The sequence below is a fragment of the Solanum pennellii genome, chromosome 10 (assembly GCF_001406875.1).
Source record: "Solanum pennellii chromosome 10, SPENNV200".
NCBI lineage: Eukaryota > Viridiplantae > Streptophyta > Magnoliopsida > Solanales > Solanaceae > Solanum > Solanum pennellii.
In genome coordinates this window covers 79,326,634-79,349,260 of record NC_028646.1, presented here as the reverse complement: position 1 = coordinate 79,349,260, position 22,627 = coordinate 79,326,634, and the positions used below count along the sequence as shown (strand labels likewise).

Genomic DNA, 22,627 nt, shown 5'->3' with positions numbered 1-22,627 from the left:
CAATATTTACGTTTAAATACTTCACAAATAACTCTAATTTGTATTCACGTTCAAACACAAAAAACGTATATATATACATATATATATATTTATTTATTTTAATTTCATAAATTTTATGTTCAAACGATCGTTATAATTTAAATAATTTATTTTGCAAGATAGAGAGGGAGGGAACCTGGGATGGTAAATCAAAGTCAGAAGTTTCATCAATGGATTCCTTGAGAATTCCTGTAATTAGATAAACAATTATTAGATTAAATTATTAATTTGGTGTAAAATGCATAAAACATCCATATTGTGCAAATTCTTGATTAAAAAAAATAGGTAAATTATTGCTTTTTTTTTTAGAAGTCAACACAAAAATTAGTCATCAACTCATCTAAACTAGACCGAATTTTATGAGTTTAACTGAATTCATCATGCTTTTGGCTCAAATTACATGTACATACATACACACAAAAAAAATACAAATGTAATAAGATAATTATCATTATAATTTCATCAACTTTAAATCTTAAATCCACATATATTAAAAAAAATACAAATTTAATAATTGAAAATCATAAAATCTCGATTCAAGTTCAGTAATTCTTTCTATTTGTTTGAGTTATCATGGATAAAATTATTCAAAAATTATAACAATGAAAAATAACATGTACTTCGTGAAATTAATCGACCAATCGGAAAAGAAAATAGATGAAAACTTACTTGATGATGAGGCAGTTGAAATGATAGTAGCAAAGATGAACAATAGAAGAAGATGGAAACCAATTTTTTGCACCATTTTTGTTTTTAATAAAATGAATTAATTTTAGCAAAACAAGACAAGTTTTCAGAAGTTTTAAATGGTGTGATTTAATTAAATAGAAGATATAAATATAATTTAATAACAAAAAGTCAACTTCTAGTTCCTTTTCATTAGATAAGAAATCACCTCCCAACAACCACAATATATTGCAAAAATATATTTAAAATTTTAGTAGACTTTTTTCCCCACTTCACTAAATTAATTTTTTTTTTATCACATAGTCAGTATGACATTTTTATAATATTTAGACGGCTTCTTCAACAAACTGGCACCACTAATTAATTACATGTTGTTAATTATTCATAATGGTGGCAATGAAAGAAAAAAATTATGTTGTTGAAATGTAATATTATAAATGGTAAAATTAGGTTATTAATTCATATATTTTAAATTCTCGATTCACGTTTAATTTTGGTTCATGCGACAATATTATTGGTGGGAAGAACAAAAGGCTAATTTTAGCAGCTTAGTGTACAGAATATCCGTATTAACATAATTCAAAAAAGGATCGTATCTCAAAAAATGTAATGAATCTGGTAAACTGTCTATCCTAATACAAATATTGATAATTATTTTCATAATTTGAATGCGTAATTTATAAGTTACATAAAACCAACTTTATTTTTTTATATTAAACTCGATTATATATCATTTTCCAAAATTTTGAGTTGAAATAAACTAAAATATCTCTTTGTAGTTTGTTTGCTCCTTCCTTGATCCTTATCAAGTACATTCTCCAAAGTTTTAATATCCTTTTCAAGTAGGTCATCAAGAGAATTGTAAATTAAATTGACATTATAATCTAACTCTATCCCAAAATTATTTTATGAGTATTTTTAAATACTAATTCAAGTCAAAACCAAGCACACCAAAACCATCAAATGCAAAGAAGCCAAGAACTATAATTTATTAATTAAAAAAAAAATTTGTTCAAGCAATTGAATCCATAATTTTTTACTTCAAACTCGAGATATAACATTTTAAAAATAGCTTTGAAAAGTATTTCAAAGAGAAATAATGACTATAGCTACTCACAAAACTTCAATAAACTGTGAATTTTTACCATTCCATAATGAAATATTTACAATTTAAATAGCATCTAAAGTCCTAGTCACCTTCTAGGAAGATTGCTTAGTAGTTATTATATACATCTAGATTTGAGAGAATAATATCCAATCAACAAACATAAATTAAATTAAAACTGAGTACAAAGTGTCCTTCTCTATAGTATATATTATATGTATTTTTGATATTAGACACATTTTTAATATAAATACTTGGGAAATAGGCGAGCGAGAGAGTTAGGGCCCGTTTGGATGAGCTTAATAAAAGCAGCTTTAAAAAAGTACTTTTGAAAGTGCTGAAACTTATTTATAAAATAAGCAGTTATGTGTTTGGATAAAAGTGCTGAAGTTGCTATGCCAAACGTGAAAAGGGAAAAATGGAAGAAAGAGATGTTAGGTTATGTGGGTAATTTGGAGATTGTATAAAAATATTAAGGGCAAAAAGATAAAAATGTGGTCAACTTAAAACAGCTTATAAGCTAAAAGAAAAAAAAGCACCCTTACCCCAGCTTTTAACTTTTGGCTTAAAATAAGTTTTTTTTAACTTAAAATAAGTTATTTTGAGTATTGCCAAACAGATAAATAAGTCAAAAATCAGCTTTTAAGTCAGTTTGATCAGCTTTTAAGCTGAGCCAAACAGGCTCTTAGTGTATCTCATGTGAACACACTTGCATATTGTGTATTTGGAACAAATTATATTTAAGTTGACTCACATGTATCGGAAATACATGTATCAAGCCAAGTAAATAAGGAAAATTGGTAAACTAATAAATTAAATTAAATGCTATAACCACATTTTGATTTAATTATGCCCTGTAGCAAACTGTTTGTCAGTCACCTCTCTCCCTCAAACTCTCCCACAAACTCTCGCTCACCACTCTCCTTCTCTCTCTCCATCTCTCGCTCGCTTCCTCTCACTTTTATACAAACACAAGTGTATAAAATGTGTTTCTGTTTGTATAAAGTGAGAAAATATATATATATATATATATATATATACATATATTTTCGTTCCCTCTCTCCCCTCTCCTAGATCTCGCTCGCCACTCTCCCAGATATCGCTCGCCACCCTCGCCTCTATCGCGTATACAAACAGAAACGAAATGTATAAACCGCGTTTTTGTTTGTATAAAGCGAGAGAAAATTGTATATACACTTGCAAATACATCTTCGTCCTATACATTTATAATTATACAATACGAATATTTGCTTACCCAATTTTCTTTTGTCTTTCTCTTTATCGTATTATACATACACAAATTATACACTTGATTTATATACAACTGTTTTCTTTTGTATATGTACAGCGAATTATACAATTAATTTCTTTGTATATGTATAGCGAATAATACATATTTATGCTTGCTATGGAGCACAAATATGAATTTTGTGTTTGCTATATGTGAAAGTTGCTCAAACCAGTGAGATTTACGTTGTTCGCTCTACAAATTTTTCCTATAGACCTACTAGAACTTGGGCCTATTTTTGGTCCAAACTCATAAATGGGCCAATCGGGTTGAATCAGTCCAGTTGCCAAATTGAATTATGTCGTTATTTACAAGGTTTATTGGAGACAAATACAAGAACGAATTTCTCCAAAAAATGATGAAAAAAGATTTACAAAAGCTTTAAATTTGTTAACTGGGCTTCAAATTTCTTGGTAGAAAAATGGATTTTACGTTAAAGATATCATGTTTGTCAGTTAGTTTACCCAAATTTACACAAATTTCTCGGATTGGTTCGTTTTCTGCGATACCCAATTTGAGAAATTTGTCTAACAATGTCATTTTGGGATCTCCGTCAACACGACGAGTAAGTTGTTTATTTGATTTGTTTCCAATATTTTATATGAAAGTCTTTCATAATTCTTCAATTTTTGTTGTTGTTTTTATGCTTTGTCGATCCCATTTAGGAAAAAAAATAATAATCTAAGTTAACCTGATTTTAAGCTTTAAAGGTTGAATTACTGTAGAAAATGATACATAAATGAGCTGTTTGTGTTTTCTGAGAGGCGGAGCTAGTATTATGAGTTTGGAGTTTTAGGAATACGGTAGCTACTAGGTTTTGCGGAATTTGTAAGCAGAAGTGTAGCTCCGCCCCCTGGAAGAACACAGATGGAGCTAGGATTATGAGTTCGGAGTTCTAGAAAAAAGACAGTTTGATGAATGTTACATTAAGTGAAAATTTTAAATATAAATATGAGGTCTTGGCTAAAGCTACTAAGTTCTGTTGAATCCGTAAGCAGAAGTGTAGCTTCACCGGGGGAGGACATAAAGATATATAGAGGTGGTCATGTATTTATTAGTGATTAGTGCTGCATATAAAGGATAAATATACCATAGTGAACACAGTGGCGCGGAGCTAGGAGTTTATACTAGGTATTCAAATCGTCACGATTTTCTATTTATTGCCACTATTTGCACATTATAAGGGGATTCAATTCTTTAACCTAGCTTTGTGATTGAGTGAATAGAGCTTTCTAGTACTGGTGGGAGGCTGCAGATTAATGAATAGGGCAAAAACTCTGTGGTTACAGATGTTTGTATCTAATATGGAGCAATTGATTGCATACGCCTCTTTGGGTTTCATCCTTTTTGATTGGAGTATGACTTGTAATATAAGTGCTTCAAGATTAGAATGGCGAAGAGCTTCTTGAAACATTGGACAGATTGTGTAAAAGGTTTCAAAGGAAAACTAAGCCACAATGATTTGTTAAATTAGGAGAAACCTGGCCACCCTTTGAATCAATACGTAACATGCCCATCTCGTGCAGGGAAAAAATTGTCTAGTACATAACATGTGTTAGACTAGATGTAACATAATAGGGTGCATGTATTATTATGTTATACGGAGCAACTATAAAGTATTACATTTGTCTTCATGTATGCTTCCAACTTCATTTCTTACGTAGAAGCAAATCATAGGGATTTGCATCTCTTTGCATTTTGCAAATGATTTATAAATGTGTGTCAACTCTGCAGGCAATGCCAAATGCTGTTGGTGATGCTCACAAACATATAAGCAGTCTTGAATCTCTGTTTTGCTATGATAAATCTGTACCGGAAGAAAGAATTGAGAAGCCAACTGGATTGTCCTTGGCCAAGAAGAATATTGGAGACAATCCTCATTGTCCCAAGTGTGAAGCTAAAGGCGCTGTCCTTTGTGCCACCTGCTCCGGTTCGGGCCTATATGTTGATTCTATAATGGAAAGTCAAGGGATAATCGTCAAAGTTAGATGCTTAGGTAAGTTCTTTTCTTCTTCCATTCCCTTCACCTTCAAATTTTCCTCGATCTTGTTGACAAAGATCTGGAAACGGCCAGATATTTTACTCTTCGACTTTGACCTTGCAGGTTGTGGGGGTTCTGGTAACATAATGTGTTCGGATTGTGGAGGACGAGGTCATCTTGGACTTGCTTGATCTATCGGTTTGATCTTTTGCCTGTTTGTCGTGATGTAGGCTTTGGCTTTGTCAGGTAACATGAAAAAGGCAGAGTTTGTTACACATTCAAGAACAGCTGAATCAAACTTAGCTTTGTGTATCAGTTAATTGTTTTTGCGGAGAAATAACGTTATCAGTTAGATACCGCGAAATTTCCTTTTAAGTATATCCGTTTTTGTTCTTGATTCTGTTGAACACCAAAGAATGTAGTATATCTTAATGGATGTAAAACAATTTAGAGTTTTCAAGGGTATAGTTTGCCTGAAACAGGCCACGTTAATATCCATGCACTTTCTTTGTTAGATTGAGAATGAACATGGTTAACATTTTAGTTTGCTGTTAACTGTTACTTGAAGATTCAATACTTGGCTGAATGAATACCGGGGCGGAGCCAACGTTATGGTTACAAGTTCCGGAAAACCCATTAGCTTTGGCTCAAACCTCGTATTTGTGTTTTTCATATAATATGTATAAATAATCTATCCAGAACCCAACAAACCAAATGGTTTGTGGTCCAGAGTGCAGATAAACTAAAAGTCCTATTTCTGCCTCTGAGTAACAAACAACAATTTGTCTAATGTAATTCCACAAGTTGATATCTTAGAAGGGTAGGGTGTATACAAATCTCACGCCAAACCTATATGGGATCGAGAGACTGTTTCCGATAGATCTTAATTCTTTCCAATGGGAATCTGTTCATGATGTATCTATAGATCCCTTGAACCAAACACTTCCCTCTGCGAGATCCCTCAACTTCGTGTCTTGTCAAACCTTTCCTACTAATATCATAACTGAAATGAGTGAATTTATCGCTCTTCACTTTAGTAACAAATATAACCTTCCCATGACAAAATAGATGAGGAGTTGTATCTTTAATGATTGTAGATCGAATGAATTACTTATATGTTTCATATAGGTAACCAAAAATATTTGACAAAATAGAAACAAAATTACTTTGATTTGTTTTAATTTGTATATTTAACAATTTGAAAAACTAATTTGGTTTCAATTTGGACAAAATCTATCAATCATGCATTACTTTTGTATTATATGATACGAGTTGAAGCTTGTGATTATAACAAAAATAAAGCAATCTGGAGATCATACAGCTTTCTAGTCACTTTGCTCCGTAAATCATTGGTTAACAATATTTTCGCCAGACTACGAACAGCATATATCAGAAAGGAGCACCTAAAGAAAACACATAATCGGGGATACATTCAAGTCGTTGATCAATTTGTCATATAAATACACTTCCTAGTCGCGATCAGCATCTTCCAGTTCTTCATCCTCGGGTACACCACGAAGATAGAGGACATTGTTACATCTGCAAATGCAAAACAAACAAGGTTAATACACGGTTTTTCATTGAGGAGCAGCTACTTCAACCTTGTGATTACAAAAGAAATTGAAAATCCCAAGCGAAAAATGAAAACGATGCAACTTTCTATGGTCAAACTTGGTTATTCAGCCATTCTCTAAAAGGAAAAGATGCAAGTGATCCATCCAATTAGAGAATGGTATTGCAAGGAAGTTGGAGTATGAAATCAAGTTTTGTGGGTAAGGATTGAATTAGTTTGCAACGAGAGACACTTTAAATTGTGATGAATAATACACTTAAGTGCTGGTCGAATATTAACAATTTATGGTTTCCACCATGAGACGTCCAACACAGAGAAAGATGCAGGGCAAAGAAAAGTTTCCATCTTCCCACTCCGAAAATGAACCAAATTTGGGGGAAAATTAACAGAGAATGTCAAACTATGGAAGAATAAATGAGAGATTCATTTCAACCAGACGTGTCTCTTCAGCTTTTTATGCCTACTGCTTGATGCAGGCAGAAAGGAGAGGGAGGGGAAGGAGGGGATATGATGACTATGTCTTTAAAATGCTAACTACCTACCACTGTGTGAGTATTATGTGCACCTGATTTCAAATACAGTCCAAATATCAAGATCAAAGGATGAAGCAATGAAGGTACCTAATCAGGATCTCTCCGAGAGAGCCAGAGCTTACTCCATCAGTGAATTCTTCTGCATTTGCAAGCTGCAAAGAAGAAACATGATTACAGAAAATTACACACAAATAGGCACACATCCAGAATCTTCAGAAAAAGCACGTTACTGGGAGCTCAGGTACTTCTTCAGACGATGAATGTAAATTGTGGAAGGGACATAAGACAAGTGCAGTATACGTACAAGGAACATACATGAAACAGTTCATGAGCTTTGCATCTCTTAGTTTTGAGATCTATTTCATACTGTATTTTTCCATTTGTCTTCTACTTTAATACTGATCATCTACATCATTGCAGAAAAACTTGATGCAACTTTTTATAGACATCTGATTTACTGAACACAGTCCCTCCCCATTGCCCATCCACAAATAGAAAAAGAAAAGAGGCAAATGTCCCAAACTATTGCAAAGTTGACACGAATTCTCCTAACAGAGTTGGATGTTCAGAAAAAATCTTTTCTACCTGTTTGAAAAAGGAAATCCTTAATACAATATAATTAATGCCGTGCTCTAGATAGCTATTCATTCAACTGATTTGTAGCACTGAATGGTTCATAACAAGAGTTAAGCATATCACAAGTATATACATCCACTTGATGATGCTTCTTTCAGACAATTTGATTATACAGACAAAAACTCAAATTAACCGTAGTACCTGCAAGTTCATATATGAATCCACAGAGACCAAATACCCTTCAAAGAGAAAAGAGAAAAAAAAGACTTAGTTAAATGTCTGTGCAGCTCGTTCTCAAAAACCTTAATGAATAACATAGTGTGAGAAATCAGCGAGTCTCAAAAGCTAAGTACCTTTGTACTCTAATCCCCACTTCAGCTTTACCATCACAGGCTTTCCAGTCAAATTGTTCAAAAAAGGCTTCGGATTAACTGGTACTGTCTGCAATGACACAATATATTAGAGGCTTATCAGAACTCAACATTTCTAAACATAGTGTGATATTCTACTTTTATGTCCATCCACACATCATGAGTAAATGGTACAACACCATGATGATTAATATAGCCAAGATAAAGCTTCAGTAATACACTTTGTACATCACACGCCTGGAATTCTTTAGAAGAATCACAGCAACCAAACTTATATAATTGATGCACCGATACTACATCTACTCTCCATGTCTCAATTTACTTGGAAATTCAGCTTAGAGAAATTGACAAACTTTCTAATCCAGCTCACAATAATTCAAACTCATTCATTCCAAAATTGAATTTAGACACTTAAAAACAACCAGAAACTAGAAAGTACTTTGCTAATATCAAATTGATGAAAAAAAGGTACTTCAATGAGCACTGTTATATAAGCTTAATATGAATCTCCCGAAGTAAAATGCTAAACATCATCGAACAAGATCGTCAAATATCGAAGACTCACAACACACATTGCAAACTTAACTTCCATAACAACATTCAGAAGTCCTAATTGCGCAAATAGATGGAAAAAAGGTACTTCAATGAGTATTGGTTATATAAGCTTAATATGAATCTCCAGAAGGAAAATGCTGAAATCATCGAACAAGAGCGTCAATTATCGAAGACGCACAACACATGTCGCAAACTTATCTTCCATAGCAACAGTAAAAAGTCCTAATGCAATTATTCAGCAGCATAGATAAACATTTTTTTGTAATAAGCTAAATATAGAAGTTAGCACCCAAAAACCGCTCAGAAATAGTTTGTGTAATTGCAGTACAGTAACTTGTCAACAGCAAACAACAGTTAGCAGCACAATTGAAAACAGCGGATGATAAAAGAAGACGAAGAACAACAAATCAAGAGCACAATAAGGAGACGAAGATGAAAGCGAGAGCAGTCATTTGAAGAATGAGATCGATTACTTACCGCCATTGAAGCTTTTCGAGGTTTAGGGTTTCTCAAAATGGCGTGAAAAAAATCGTTCCATGAAAATGGTGAATTCTATATATATGGGTCTTATAAACCTTAATGGGCTAAAAGCCCAATTAAATGGGCCTAGCTCCCATAATGGGAACATATTAGCCCATTTTGGAGCCCATGTCCTAAGTTGATAGTAAAATTTTGCACTATTCATTTCGAGATAATTTCAGATATAAACGATTGAAGTTATTAAAATTCGTATCTAAAGTTAAATATCCGAAATTTTCCAATGACGTACATTATTATATTTTATACATACAGATATTTTTACATGAATTTCAGCTACATATAGAAAAATAGGGTATGATCGAAATCTACTTTTGATAGAAGATAGAGTTATATCTTCTCGCAATGTATTAGGACAAATCAAAATTCTAAAAAGTTTCTTAAGCTTATATTCAGATAAATTACATTGTATAAATCAGAAGCAAATAGTATAGATTGAAATAACAACAATAATAATAGCATAATTTAGCGTGATTCAGAAATGAATTTTAAAGAGAGTAAAGATTAAGTAATAAATCATCTTATCAAATGTATTATACTCGAAAGAAATAAAGAAAGTGAAGAAATCATGACAAAATACGATAAAAGCACGACAAAATAGAATTAATGATTTATTTATTTTGGCTAATAAAAAAGGAAAATAAAGTTATAAAAAGAGAGAGTGACAACTATGGAAGAAAATTTTGAGCTCTAAAACTCGAAAAAACAGAAGAAAAATCGACATCAATTGATCCAGTGATCGACTGAAATCTTCAATTTCTCTGCAAAAATGAGGTATCTATTTGAATAAATTTCAATAATCTGCAATTTTTTTGCTCTTTCTGAGTTGTATTGTGCGAAAATTTTGAAAAAAAATAGTAATATGTGCAGTCGTCAACCGGAAGTACTTTGGGCTCAACGATCGGAGAAAGTTTACTTGACTATATCATTGCCTGATGCTAAAGATGTATCGTTGAAGTGTGACGCAGATGGTGTTTTTAATTTCTCTGCTATTGGTGTCAATGGCGATTCATTCTCCGTCACTCTCCAGCTTTACGGGAATGTTATTCCTGAGGTGTTTTTCTTACTGTTTTCTGTAAAGTTTTGTTTTTTCTTTCTGGGTTTTCGTTTAATTTATTGGTTGTGGTAAATTTGTTGAGTTTGATGAAATGGGTTGATGGTAGGTTTATGTTTAAATCAGTGTTTGCAGGGATTTGTATGTAAGTGAAAAATGTACAGATATTAGAGAAATCCTAAATTATTGAAAAAGGGTACAAAAAAATGTAGCAATTGTGTTGAGTATGATGAACAGGGTTGTTAGTATGTTTATATTAGGTGTTTGTCTATCAATTTGTATATGATTAGAAAGTGTGGATAATCCCAAATTATTGAGTAAGGGCTGTCTGGCTAAGTTGCTTGGAGACTCTTCGCTTTTGGTGCCGCACGTGCGTCGACATGATGTGGATTTGGATGTGGGATTGGTGCCCGATTTGGTTGACCGATTTTGGATACTTTGACCAACATCAATGGGGAAACTCTGGATAGTTTTGATGATATTAGTACAAAAGCTAAAAGCTAAGGTGAAATTCAAAAAAATGGAATACCTTTTGTATAGAAATTTCTATATCACTCATTTTCCTTTAATCTCCTTTGAGGATTCTCCTCAAGTTCTCCACATAATATCTCATAGTTTGGGTTTTATAACTCTATTTTTAAATCTTTTAATTTTTTTAGGCAAGTCCCCGTATCCGTATCCATACATGGATCCATATCCTCGAATCTTAAAAATTATGTCATGAAGGATCCGATCTCTAGATCCGCACCCAAATCGGACACCCGCACCCGAGTCCGAACAACTTAGCTATCCCGTGCACTAAGCTCTCACTATGGGGTGGGGTTTGAGAAAGGGCTGGACCTCGTCAGGTCTTACATCTGTGCAGCCTTACATTGCATTTTTGCATGAAGTTGTTTCCGCAGCTTGAACCTGATGAGTACTTTTACTATTGCACCGCCGATCTCTTCCTTCCGAAGTATGGGGAAAGGAGGAGATAACATCAACCATATGGAAGTAAGGGGGGTATGGCTCAACTTTCTTCCCTTCCCCTCAATCTTGTAGTGAGGTTTCAACGAGCTCATTGTACGCGTTTAACTAAAAGTATAACTACCTTTTATCCCGAATTACCTATTATTCTCGGTCCCATTGATGGGGAATGTTATTGAGTATTGAAATAAGATGGTACAAATAGATTGGGACATATATTAAGGGTTCATATAGCTGACTATAACTAGTTTGGGATTGAGATGTTGTTTTGCTGAAAAAGGTTGTAGTAGTTTCGAATTAGGATGCCTGGTTTATTGCTGTGGTTTCTAATGGGTTTCACAAAGTCAGCATATGGCTCAGTCAATCACAGCTGTTGTAACACCTTTTTGCAATGGTTCATGACCAGAGGTGGATCTACATCAAGATAGATCTAACCTCTGCCTTGGGCTTGGACTATATAAATGGATATAGAAATTTTCAAACTTTTGGGAAGTGTATAAGACCGTGAACCCATTGGCCTATGTTATTGACTTCAAGTTGTCTTTGCTTGTATTTCTTATTCTTCTAGAGTTTGGTAAATGTAAATAGCTGTGTTTTGCACTGGATATTTCTTCCTTTTACAATATAGTTTCAAGGTTAGAAAATCGTCATGGTTGATGTCATAGAGTGCTTTCTGGTGCAGCGGTGTAAAACTAATATTGGGTCGAGAATTATCCTCTGCTCAATCCAAAAGGAGCAAAGAGGCTGGTGGCCAAGAATATTGAAGTCTGAAGAGAAGCCCGCTCCATACCTCAAGGTCGATTGGAACAAATGGTGTGATGAAGATGATGAAGAATATTGTGAGTTGGCTGCATATCACTTGCTTCATTAAAATTAAATTAATGTTATGCCATCTTTCCATTAATTTGAGAGGGAAAAGAGAACTAGAGATCTTAGGTATTTTAATGAATCCTAATGCTGGTAAGCCTTCGGCCAATCTTACTATTGTTTTTCTGTTGAATCTTCAATTTGTAATTCAATACCATCCACATCCTTCCTCTTTTATTTTCTTATGCTTTGGAATAGGAGCAAAGTGACAGATGAAATATTAACTGTACTTTTAGTTTTTTTGTTTAATGGTTTTTGTTTCTGTTTTCGGTGCGGAATGTATCATTTGATTGATCAAAATGCAACTTTTAGTAATCTGACTGGGGGTTGAGTTTATGAAGTCTGACAGTCTCTAATCGAACTTTCGTAGCCTGACTAACGGAGTATTAAGTTTGAATCTTGATGGATAATGGACCTGTCCCTCTACCCTTCTCCACTTAACTACCAACTTGATGGATAATGGACCTGCCCGTTTACCCTTCTCCACTTAAATACCATGATTCTACGTACATCAATATTTCAACACGTGATGTGGGCCTAACCTGCACATTGCGCATTTTGCTCTTACCACTAGACCAAAACCCCGGGAGGGACCTAGTTTGCCTAAAATTTTAGTTTTACAATTGATGCAATGTGAAGATAATGTGCTCCAAAATTAGGCATGCTGGTTTGCGTTTTGGAATTCCCAAGCCTTCAAATTGATCCAGTTCTAAATATCCTTTCATCACTTCCCTCCCTATTATTTCTCGGACCATAGTGATAATCAAATTCTGTCAAGTTAGTTTTCTTTTACGGCTCTGCATCAATAACGATGAACACTGAACGATATAACGTTATTTGTTGTATCCTGATATTCTCATAAAGCTAACTCCAGTTTTTTTGTTCCATGCAGCGGACTCTGATGATGGGGGTGTTGCGGTAATGCCTAAACTGATTTGTTTAATATTATATGCAACATAATGTTCAATTACTCTGATCATAGTTATTTAACTTGAATATATCTTTCTTTCAGTATACTGGAGATGACGACGAGAGCAGCGATGATGGAGGAATGCTCTGTGAGTTGTTTCCTATCTGATTGGACTAGTTTACATGCATCTTTAATTTGTTGTACACATCAGAGACAATGCCATGTTTTTCAGTGCTCTCCTTGCAATTCATCAGTATGCATCTGCTCTCAAATAGTCAAATACTTATCCAGCCGTCATTTCCTTTAAGAGAGGAATAGAACCAACTTATTGCTTCTCACTTTCTTGCTTATGTGAACAACTTTTTATACTCGATTGACAGTGAAGAGACAAGAACTTAAAGAGATTGGAAAAAAGGGAGAGAAAGGAGAGGCATGAGTGTAGGAGGACAACATTCAGAGCTTAGATAAACTATTAGGAGAGAAACGGAGGAGGAGAAAACGAGAATGGGAGGGACAAGGACAAGTTACTAAACAAAGGCTTAAACTTTTGTTTATTCCAACTGGGAAACCTCACTTAGTGAAACTTTCTGTAATGCCAAAAGACATCTTAGAAGCGAGAATAAAATGAACATTCGATAAGTACATTGAATTCACATAACACACATTAGCTCTAATCATAGTCTCTCCCAGTGTGTAACTTAGTGGCCCCCTATAACTCTTTTCTTCTCTGCTAGTGTCTTTTTCCTTCTCATCGATACACCAATTTCTGCCTGACGTTTTCTTTCTCTCTTCTAAGTTACCAAATCGACATTTATTTAGCTGTTGATTTTCTCGTGTATTCTGATTATTTACTTGCGTAAAGGTAAATAAAAAGTCCATGTTTGCTTTGTCTTTTTGATACATCTATTTCAATGTCCTTAATTTCACCTATCCAACTTAGCCAGATAGAAACAAGTATTTATTAGGAGATGGAGTTCTCCCAATTGTGACACTAATTTTGTCTCTAAATTGCAGATCTTCCAGACCTGGAAAAGGCAAGGGGAAATTAAAACCAGCTGCTGAAAACTTTGAAAGAGGCTGATGATCATCAGAGATGTTTAGAGTTTAGTCTTTTTGGAAGCAAAATATAATGACTTTCTTGCTTTATTCAGATGTATAGAGGTATTTGGAAGACTGGTTTTAAGTCATGTGTTAGATCTTGTTTCACCTTATCGGGCTCGGTAAGGAGTCACTTTTGTTAGAGAGTGCTTTACCTCTCAATATGGGATTTTCTGGCACAATTTTGGATTTATAAGTGGTTCACTTTGCATGGGCATGTGTTTGGTTATTATGGCTTTGGAAATGAGATTGTTAACCAAAAATATTTTCAGCTTACCACAGTAATCTTAGTACATCATGTAATCTAGAGATAATGTTCAAATTTGGCCCTATACTTTTGGAGATGTTGTGAAATTTACCTTTGATTTTGCTTTCAGGCTATTGATACCCTTCCCTTGTTGTATTGTGATTCTATAGTATTTGCCTCGCCAACTACGACTGTTTACACCAAATCAATAAATGAATATACGCATCCATTACATCGACTAATATCGCAATGTTACTTAACATGCATTTTCACCCAATTAAATCACGTAACCATAGTAAATTTACATAATTTGGCGTAAACACTTGGTAACTAAGGATGAGGTTCAATTGTTCAACAACTGTCTAACTAAAAAGTTATGTACCTATTAGTGTTTCTTGTTTCAAACATGAAGGAAAACAAAAGATAATGATCTATATGGAACATGTACACCTTACAATTGAACATAAAAAACAACTTATCAAAGCTTCAGGTTAGTCCATCTATGACAATAATGAAGTTGAAATCAATTTCTATAGCTGTAGAAAGCCATATGCCAAGCAGTTGAGGATTTCAAGTCTAGAAGGAACCATGAAGAAGATTACCCCTCTCACGTTCGTTTCAATACAACTGGAAACATACAATAACTTTGTTTTCATTTGTCTCGAAAGCAAGTCATACTGGAAATGCTTACAGTAACCGAAAGGAAACTACCAAAACTATATCCTCCACATAATTCCAAGGTTAAAACTATAAAAATGTACATACAAGGGAAAAAAACTTATCTAGAGAACTAGAGACAGCTAAAGGCAATCAGATGGGCACCCGACAAGTGCTGCCAGCGGAGGCCTCCAGGGCAGTCTCCTGAACAAGGATGTTAACCAAGAACAAGGAGATGAAAGGAGAATGACTAGCTAACATAAATTTCAATGACATAACGAACACTATGCATCTACATATTCATCATTCGTCCATGAAACTGGATGTTAGAAGGGCGCGGAGCTTGTTCTGCGCAGCTGATACTTAGGCTCTGGAAGTGGAACACTCGGTAACACCTGCTCTATCTCCTGCATGTAGAACCATGTTAACATTATAATCTGTGAAAGACAGATGAGAAACACAAGAAATGGACGTGACAGGGCTGTCTTAGATTCTCTCTAATTTTGGGAAGACAACAGATCATCAAGAACAAAGCAACAACTATCTTGCTATTTGTACAATAAATATGACATATATAAAAGACACATCTGAGAAGGCATTCCAAAATTTAACTTGCAAAAGAAATTCCATAAATTCTTAATTCACGTGATCACGAGCATTCTTAAGGTCCAACTGGAATAAGTTCCTCAGACTCTTTCTTCTAAAGTAAACACTTCATTTTCCACCAAACTGCATCCAATTTCTATCTTTCTTCCACTAATGGATATTGAGATGTAGAGATACATATCTCATTAATGCTTCCTGTCATACTAATTGCCCTGTAATCTTTGATGCTCTTACTCCCCCCTCTTTATGTTAAGGCTTGCTTTCAAACTCTACAATTTCTTGAAATTCCGCAATGATCTTCAATCTTTACAATAATGCAACAAAAAGTATTGTGAAATTGTGAATTCATCCGATACAAGGGCTTTGCATCCCTTCTGCTTCCCTCATCTCCTCGTCTCCTATAGATCTCTCCAACCACTCCCTTATTCCCCCTCCAGTTTGAATAATCCCTTTCCCCTCAACCTCTCTACCATGTACAAATCTTTGTAAAATCTCACAACTGCCTCTCATTTCCTCCTTCCCCTTCATCACTGATTCATTGACTTCTATACTTTGAGGGTGGGTGTCGGTCAGTTTGATTTGGTTTTCGGAAGTTTGACTTCAGGTTCACGTAAACATAAATTTACTAAGATATTGTTGGATCAGTTACAAGGAGTTTAATAAAATTTAAGTTAAGTTAGCTACTTTGGAAATCAAATAGACAAAAGGAAAATGTAAAAGAAAAGCAAAAGTAAAATAGACTCAACGACTTAGCACTCTCATGTTCAGTTATGCAGTGTAGACTGTTTCAGGGCTCATTGATTTATCAAAAAGGAAAGAGATAGATCTAAAGCTCTTACACTCTCAACATAACTAGCACTGAATGACGGAGAGGAAGACTGCACTAGGTGAATGGTAAGGGCGACCACTGGGCCGGTGGCAGAGGCGTAAAACAGTAGCAACAGTAGAATGAACCATAGTGAAACAAGACATAGTAAAAAACCACGGGAAGGGATGTGGGAGACAGCGAGAAAAAGGGAAGGGGTTTGAGCTTCTTCAATCTTCCGAGTGAAAATTTGGTTTTGGGCCAAGGCGAAGCTAAGGGGACCAGAAGCTCTTTAAGAGCTTGACAGAAAAGTCGAACCCTTGAAGCCGATCACCAAATTGAAGGAGTTAAATTTGAAAAATTAATCGTGAACCAACCGAATAAATGTTCAACCAGGTTTTTTGGTTTTAGGTCCACCCCTCCATACTCTAAATTCCTCTTCCATTAGTTACCACTACCATGTGAAAAAACTTAGTATTACCATTCCTCTCATTTAACCACAATGCCTTCAAATTCTGCTTCCAACCAGTCTCTTGTGAAATTGCCAACATGGCTATCACTCGCTTGACCTCCTCCTTGCACTTCATTTCCTTTAGCTCCCTTACCTCTTCCAATCCTCTATTCTCCTAACTCATTCATCAACTCTGTCGGCTTCATCTCTATCCTTCCAAAGATGACTTCAGAATAAAAACTCTCATAGAATAGAGAATGATACATTCAACTAATCTTTGACTCTACCTCCAAAGCTTGTAACCTTGAGCCAACCTGAAAGGAGAACACTTGCCAACAAAAAATGGAATAATATTTTACTTACCAGTAAAATACAATATTTGGCTTGTTGATAAGTCTGATATCTTATAGATCTATTAAAGGTTTGTTTTTTCATTTGGAAACCCGTAGAGAGCAGATAATTCTAGGTCAACATCAGGATTGCTTCCTTGTTTTCAAATCTTCCTCTGGAATAACTTGGTCAAGATTTTAAGATTCCAACAAAGAAAGAAGATGCATACTAGTTTTATTCTGATGCTTATGGATGGAGACAGATACAACCTGGCCTTCACTTTCATGCGATGGCCATCCTTTTTTCTTAAACAAAGTCAAATCTCACAAAACATTCATTCCTCTTTTTTCCTAACCCCAGTAATCCACAAACTGTTAGCAAGTTAAGATTAGTGTTAGAATGGTACTATGGTAGAGTTTAGAATATCTTGATGAGGTAAATATTTTTATTAATGTTGGGAGAAAACCACTAAAGGTAGACTTGAGAATACTATAAGAGTGAAGTTCTTAAGTTAAATACTATCCCACATTGGGACAAATATCATTTGTACTGTATTTGACACCTAATAGGTGTATCTTATACTGATTAAATGATTAACAACAACAATAAAAACCTAGAGTAACCCCCACAGAATGGGGTTGGACCTTGGGGGAGGATAGAGTGTACACAAACCTTTCCCCTACCTTGGAGATAGAGAGGTTGTATTCAATAGACCCTCAGATTAAGTCATAAATGTATCTCCTCTCTTCTCTTATTTCTCACGTGAACAAACTTGAATGTGGTTTATTTTTACATACAAACATTGCTACTGATTTCTTCCTTACCTCACCTTCTCCTATTTCGATGAACAAAGGGACACAAGAACTAAAGTAAAATTCCAGAGACTTCTTGATGGTCAACTATTATGCTATTTCCTTCTCCAATGTGAATCTACAGAAAATACCTTCTGCCATCAAAACTGACTGAAGGTGGTATCTTCCTTAAGGGTATTACAATTTTGCCACTATGAGAATTTCTGTGAAGTCGATAAAAGTAATGATCTATGTTGCTCAGATTCTACAGAATACTATTGCCCATGGCGGAGCCTCCAAAAATACACTATTTTGAGGATCCGACACACATCCATTGACATTTTTGAAGAGTCCAAGCAACATATGTAATGGTGAAGGACATGGCATGATAAGCAGTGAACTTTAAGCATTAGATAGCCACTGCACCTCTATGCAACTCAACCAGCAAAATGCCAATATAATAGTTTAAAGATTTTACAAAATGAAATGCAGTGATACAAGGAATAAAGTTATAAAACTAAAAGTAATTCAGTACTAGACCCTTGAAAGTCATTTTCTTTTCGTACAGAGTAGGGAAGACAAAACAAGACCTAAAATGAGAAAGAGAGACAGTTTCTTCTCATTTGCATAAATGATTGAAATCATTTTATTTCTGACCTTACTAAATAATATTTACAATGAGAATAAAATAATCATTTTTCTCTCTCGTAAAGTACGCACTTAAGTGACTGCTTCTTCTCATTGCATAAATGATTAAACTCATTTTGTTTCTAACCTTACAAAAATATATCACTTTAACCATGATATATAATTTTGTTTCTTTTATTTTATGCAACAAACATTCTTCCCGGAGTTAAATTCATCATAATGCAGCATTACAAAGATCATTATATGAGAGGTTGTTCTGCGGAGAAGTGAAGAACCTAGATGACTCGAACGATATAGGTTTCAACAGTTTAACATAATGTCAGAAACGGTATTGAAAATTCGTTATGATGAAATTGTGCTACATCTCTTTAAGATTTGATTCTCATGTGTTCTAGAATTGGAACTTCTTTACACACTTCAATGATGCCCACATCAGTGCAATTAACACCATTAAGAATGCAAATGATACAAATTACCTGATACCGCACTCTTGAAGAACCACTAGAAGAATATGCAAATGACTACCATATTCACTGACAAGAAAGTAGCTATCAAAAAACATACCTTCTGTCTCTTGAGCCTTTCATTCTCTTCTTCGAGGCGTGAAACCTTGTTCTCCAGCTCATGGGTGTAAGCCTGTTGATAAAAAAGATAATATTTCAATAGCCACGGCGACGATATACCATATTCAAAACACCGCAACATATTTCAAAAGTCACCTGCTTCCTTGCTCGTGACCTCGCTGCAGATTCCCTGTTCTTAATCATCCTCTTTTGCCTCCTTTCAACAGTCTTCTCAACAACATCATCTGGTGCAACTCTTTTTCTTCCAAGTGTTTGTGTGTCTGATAATGTGCCCAACAGAGCTGTTGGGGACATTGTCATCTGAGATTCAGGATAAGCTGCATCTATTGTTGGGTTGGAAACAATAGTTAAAGGTTGTTGAACCGAATGGCCGGGCATAAAAACTGGAAGCATGTTCTGTTGTTGTTGTTGATGTTGTTGTGGCGGTAGCGGATGCATTGCCTGCATCTGATATTGTGACCATTGAGCTTGCTGTTGAGGCAATGCCATTGAATCAACCCCTAAAACTGACCCCAAACTTTTCTTCCCCGGAGTCGACTCAGCAACCACTCCAGCCTTGACCAAAAAATCCTCCAGTGTCATCTCACCAAGAGTAGGCTGCCTCTCCTGAGCTTTCCTATCGATTCTATCTCTCTTATGCCCCTGCTGAATATCCTGCCACACCTGATCAACTGTCTTCTTGCTCAGATCACTAGTCAGTGTGATACTCGATTGTCGATTCAAAGAACTCCCCGAAGCATCCTGACCATGCTGCAACACCCCGTAATCCGTTCCACCCATTCCTTGACTAGCCTCCACAGTCCATACAGTCTTAAGAAGCTCATCAAGATTCATATTACTCAATGGTTTCCCCAAATCCCCCAATTGATTCTGAACCTCATCAAGAGTAAGGCTATATAATGATCCTTGCCTAGCCAAAGCATTTGTCTTTGGGTCTTGGGCATGAGCTTGAGCTTGAGCTTGAGTTACACCAATACTATTAACCCCAACCCCACCTCCACCTCCACCCCCACCACCCTGAGATCCCATCCCTTTAAAATCAATTCAATTTTCACACACAAAACAAACTAAAGTTCTAATCTTTAATGTCTACATCCAAATAATTCATCACATCAAAACACATTTGTTCCTTCAGAACCCTATACACACAAATCATACCCATTTCCCACTACCAGTAACAATCACAAAAACCCCCATCAACAGATTCAATTAAAAAAAAAAATACCCAGATCAAATTGAACAAAATGCTAGGGATTTAGGTAGAAAAAGAGGGAGAAAACAGTGTTACCTAGGAAAATGAAGAAATACCCAGAAAAGGGAAGAGTCAAATTAGCTTGCATGCAGCAAAATATGAGCCAACATTCATCATCAATGAGAGAACAAAAAACCCAGAAACCATATGTGCTCTTTGCTGCAAAAACCTGAGGCTCAATCTAATTCAGGAGAGAATAGAAGCAAAGACCCACATTCTATTCTCTCTAGAAAATAAAATATGTACACTCCCTATATAAAAATTACAAATTCAAGAGAACTTTCAAATTGTAATTATTATATTAATATTAAACAAATCTTAGCCCTTAGATTTATATGCTAAGTATAATAATAAATAGTATATGCCAAAGTATTTTATTTTCTATAAAATGTGTCTTTTTTCATTTTCTATATGTGAATTAACTTACATAATCATCCACAATAATATAATACCACAAAGTAAAGTCGAGAGAATATAATATAGGCATTGTAATGATGGGATTGTTCTATCCTGAATCAGAGGCACGTGTTCGAGTCATGGTATGAAGACGAATTTATTGAGATTGCCACCCTAACAAAGTATAGTCACGAGAATATAATGCAGGCGTTGCAATGACGGGATTACTTCATCTTTAATTAAACGTTTGGATTCGAGTCCTGATATGACGAAAACTTTATTGAAAGCATCATCCCCACAGAGTAAAATCGGGAGAACAAAATGTAGGCATTCCAGTGATGGCCAATGAGAATGTTTCATTCTTAACCAGAGATCACGGGTTCAAGCCTAAACATTAAAAAAAAATTATTAGGAGCGTCATCCTCAAATAAATTCTATAGTACGTGATTCGTATTTAGACGGAGCTCCAATGTGACTTATAAATATCAAATGATAAAAAAAAGTTATTTTCGATAATTCATTCACTAAACTGAAAGAAATTTAAATAGTTATCATCCATATATATATACTTTATAGATAATTAATGTATATCTTTTTTTATATTTAGCTAATAAATATAATTATTTTAGTCAGAGCAATTAAATACATTAAAAGGTCCTTTTTATATGCATAAAAAAAAGACTAGGTTAAATATCATGGTATTTCAATATACAGTATTTACTTACTTTAAATTATAAATTAATCTAATATAATAATTAGTGTATAGCTTAAGTGATTAAAGTACTGATCTACTATTTTTTTTCCTTTTTAAGCTTCCACAAAAAGTCTGGATCAATTCAACTTAAAGAAAGTTACTCAAAAAGTTAAAAAGATATGTGAGGATCAAAATCTTAATTTATTTTATTAAAAAAAAGACAGAAGTAAATCAATAAGATTCATTTCACTTGAGTATCCAACCTAGGACAAATAAAAAAGTATTAAAAAATACCCACTTTCATATATTTATCATTAATTAAAAGAATTTTTTTTTTTTATACATTAAAAAAAACACAAGACATAGGTGAGTACCAACCAGGATGGTGATGGAGTGGTATTTTAGTAGTGGATTTGGATACGAAATCAATATGTGAAACTTTTTTAAATTTAAATTTAAATTTAATCAAGCTTTAATATAAATATCGAAATGTGCGAGAATGTAAAGGGACCATAGCACTCCCATATTTGGAACTTAAATTTTTTTACTATCTTTAAACTTTACAAAAACCTAGGCCACAGAGACCTGGTCTGTGCTGCTTTACTCATCTTTTTAGACAAAGTGTCTTATTTTATTTGTGAGAATATGTAATATGCTAATGTGACTTGGCAGTCACCATAAATGGTTGGGATTGTGCTTCTATTTTTAAATTAAAATAAAATAACCATCATATAGTATTCGATATTGACTCAATTAATTCAGATTCGTAATCCGTATCGCCCTGTAGAAGAGAAAGTGCTTCTTAGCAAACATATAATATGAGTCAAAGCTATTTCTCTCTCCGTTTTAAATAGATTGATCCAATTTGACTTAACACAAAGTTTAAGCAAATACTGTTGAATCTTGTGGTCTTAAATTAAAGTTATGTCAAATATATAAAATTGTCTTTTAATTTTATACGTTAAACATGTCATGTGAAAAGTTGAAACTAAAATGTTACCAGAAAAAAAAATAAGTCATTTTTTT

General features: G+C 34.4%; 4 protein-coding genes and 1 long non-coding RNA gene across 6 annotated transcripts in view; 2 read left to right on the top strand and 3 right to left on the bottom strand.

Moving 5' to 3' along the window:
- The window catches only part of LOC107001842, a 2,080-nt gene extending 1,246 nt beyond the window's left edge, over window positions 1–834 (bottom strand). Inside the window, exons 1-2 of the long non-coding RNA XR_001454475.2 lie at window positions 709–834; window positions 176–228 (exon numbers count right to left, since the gene is read on the bottom strand). This is a non-coding gene — a long non-coding RNA (uncharacterized LOC107001842). The remainder of the gene's footprint in view (window positions 1–175; window positions 229–708) is intronic.
- Window positions 835–3,438: 2,604 nt separating this feature from the next.
- Window positions 3,439–5,614, top strand: LOC107032121. The gene is made up of 3 exons (XM_015233698.2): window positions 3,439–3,684; window positions 4,854–5,115; window positions 5,224–5,614. The coding sequence occupies exons 1-3, from the start codon at window positions 3,541–3,543 to the stop codon at window positions 5,289–5,291; spliced, it is 474 nt and encodes a 157-aa protein (XP_015089184.1). The 5' UTR covers window positions 3,439–3,540; the 3' UTR covers window positions 5,292–5,614.
- A 720-nt stretch (window positions 5,615–6,334) lies between these two features.
- Window positions 6,335–9,272, bottom strand: LOC107032133 (probable small nuclear ribonucleoprotein F). The gene is made up of 5 exons (XM_015233711.2): window positions 9,186–9,272; window positions 8,136–8,223; window positions 7,984–8,021; window positions 7,294–7,358; window positions 6,335–6,639 (listed from the first exon to the last, which is right to left on the bottom strand). Exons 1-5 carry the CDS (start codon window positions 9,189–9,191, stop codon window positions 6,570–6,572), a joined length of 267 nt encoding a protein of 88 aa, XP_015089197.1. The 5' UTR covers window positions 9,192–9,272; the 3' UTR covers window positions 6,335–6,569.
- Window positions 9,273–9,880: 608 nt separating this feature from the next.
- On the top strand, window positions 9,881–14,482 carry LOC107032254 (co-chaperone protein p23-2). 2 transcript variants are annotated; one of them, XM_015233836.2, is made up of 6 exons: window positions 9,881–10,019; window positions 10,116–10,299; window positions 11,948–12,104; window positions 13,025–13,050; window positions 13,145–13,190; window positions 14,057–14,482. In XM_015233836.2, the coding sequence occupies exons 1-6, from the start codon at window positions 10,015–10,017 to the stop codon at window positions 14,089–14,091; spliced, it is 453 nt and encodes a 150-aa protein (XP_015089322.1). In that variant the 5' UTR covers window positions 9,881–10,014; the 3' UTR covers window positions 14,092–14,482. The 2 variants fall into 2 exon arrangements, with proteins under 2 accessions (XP_015089322.1, XP_015089321.1); XM_015233835.2 differs by having other exon boundaries at window positions 10,104–10,299.
- A 438-nt stretch (window positions 14,483–14,920) lies between these two features.
- Window positions 14,921–20,769, bottom strand: LOC107031887 (ABSCISIC ACID-INSENSITIVE 5-like protein 2). The gene is made up of 3 exons (XM_015233378.2): window positions 19,395–20,769; window positions 19,240–19,311; window positions 14,921–15,451 (listed from the first exon to the last, which is right to left on the bottom strand). The coding sequence occupies exons 1-3, from the start codon at window positions 20,286–20,288 to the stop codon at window positions 15,371–15,373; spliced, it is 1,047 nt and encodes a 348-aa protein (XP_015088864.1). The 5' UTR covers window positions 20,289–20,769; the 3' UTR covers window positions 14,921–15,370.
- Between the last annotated feature and the right edge of the window lie 1,858 nt (window positions 20,770–22,627).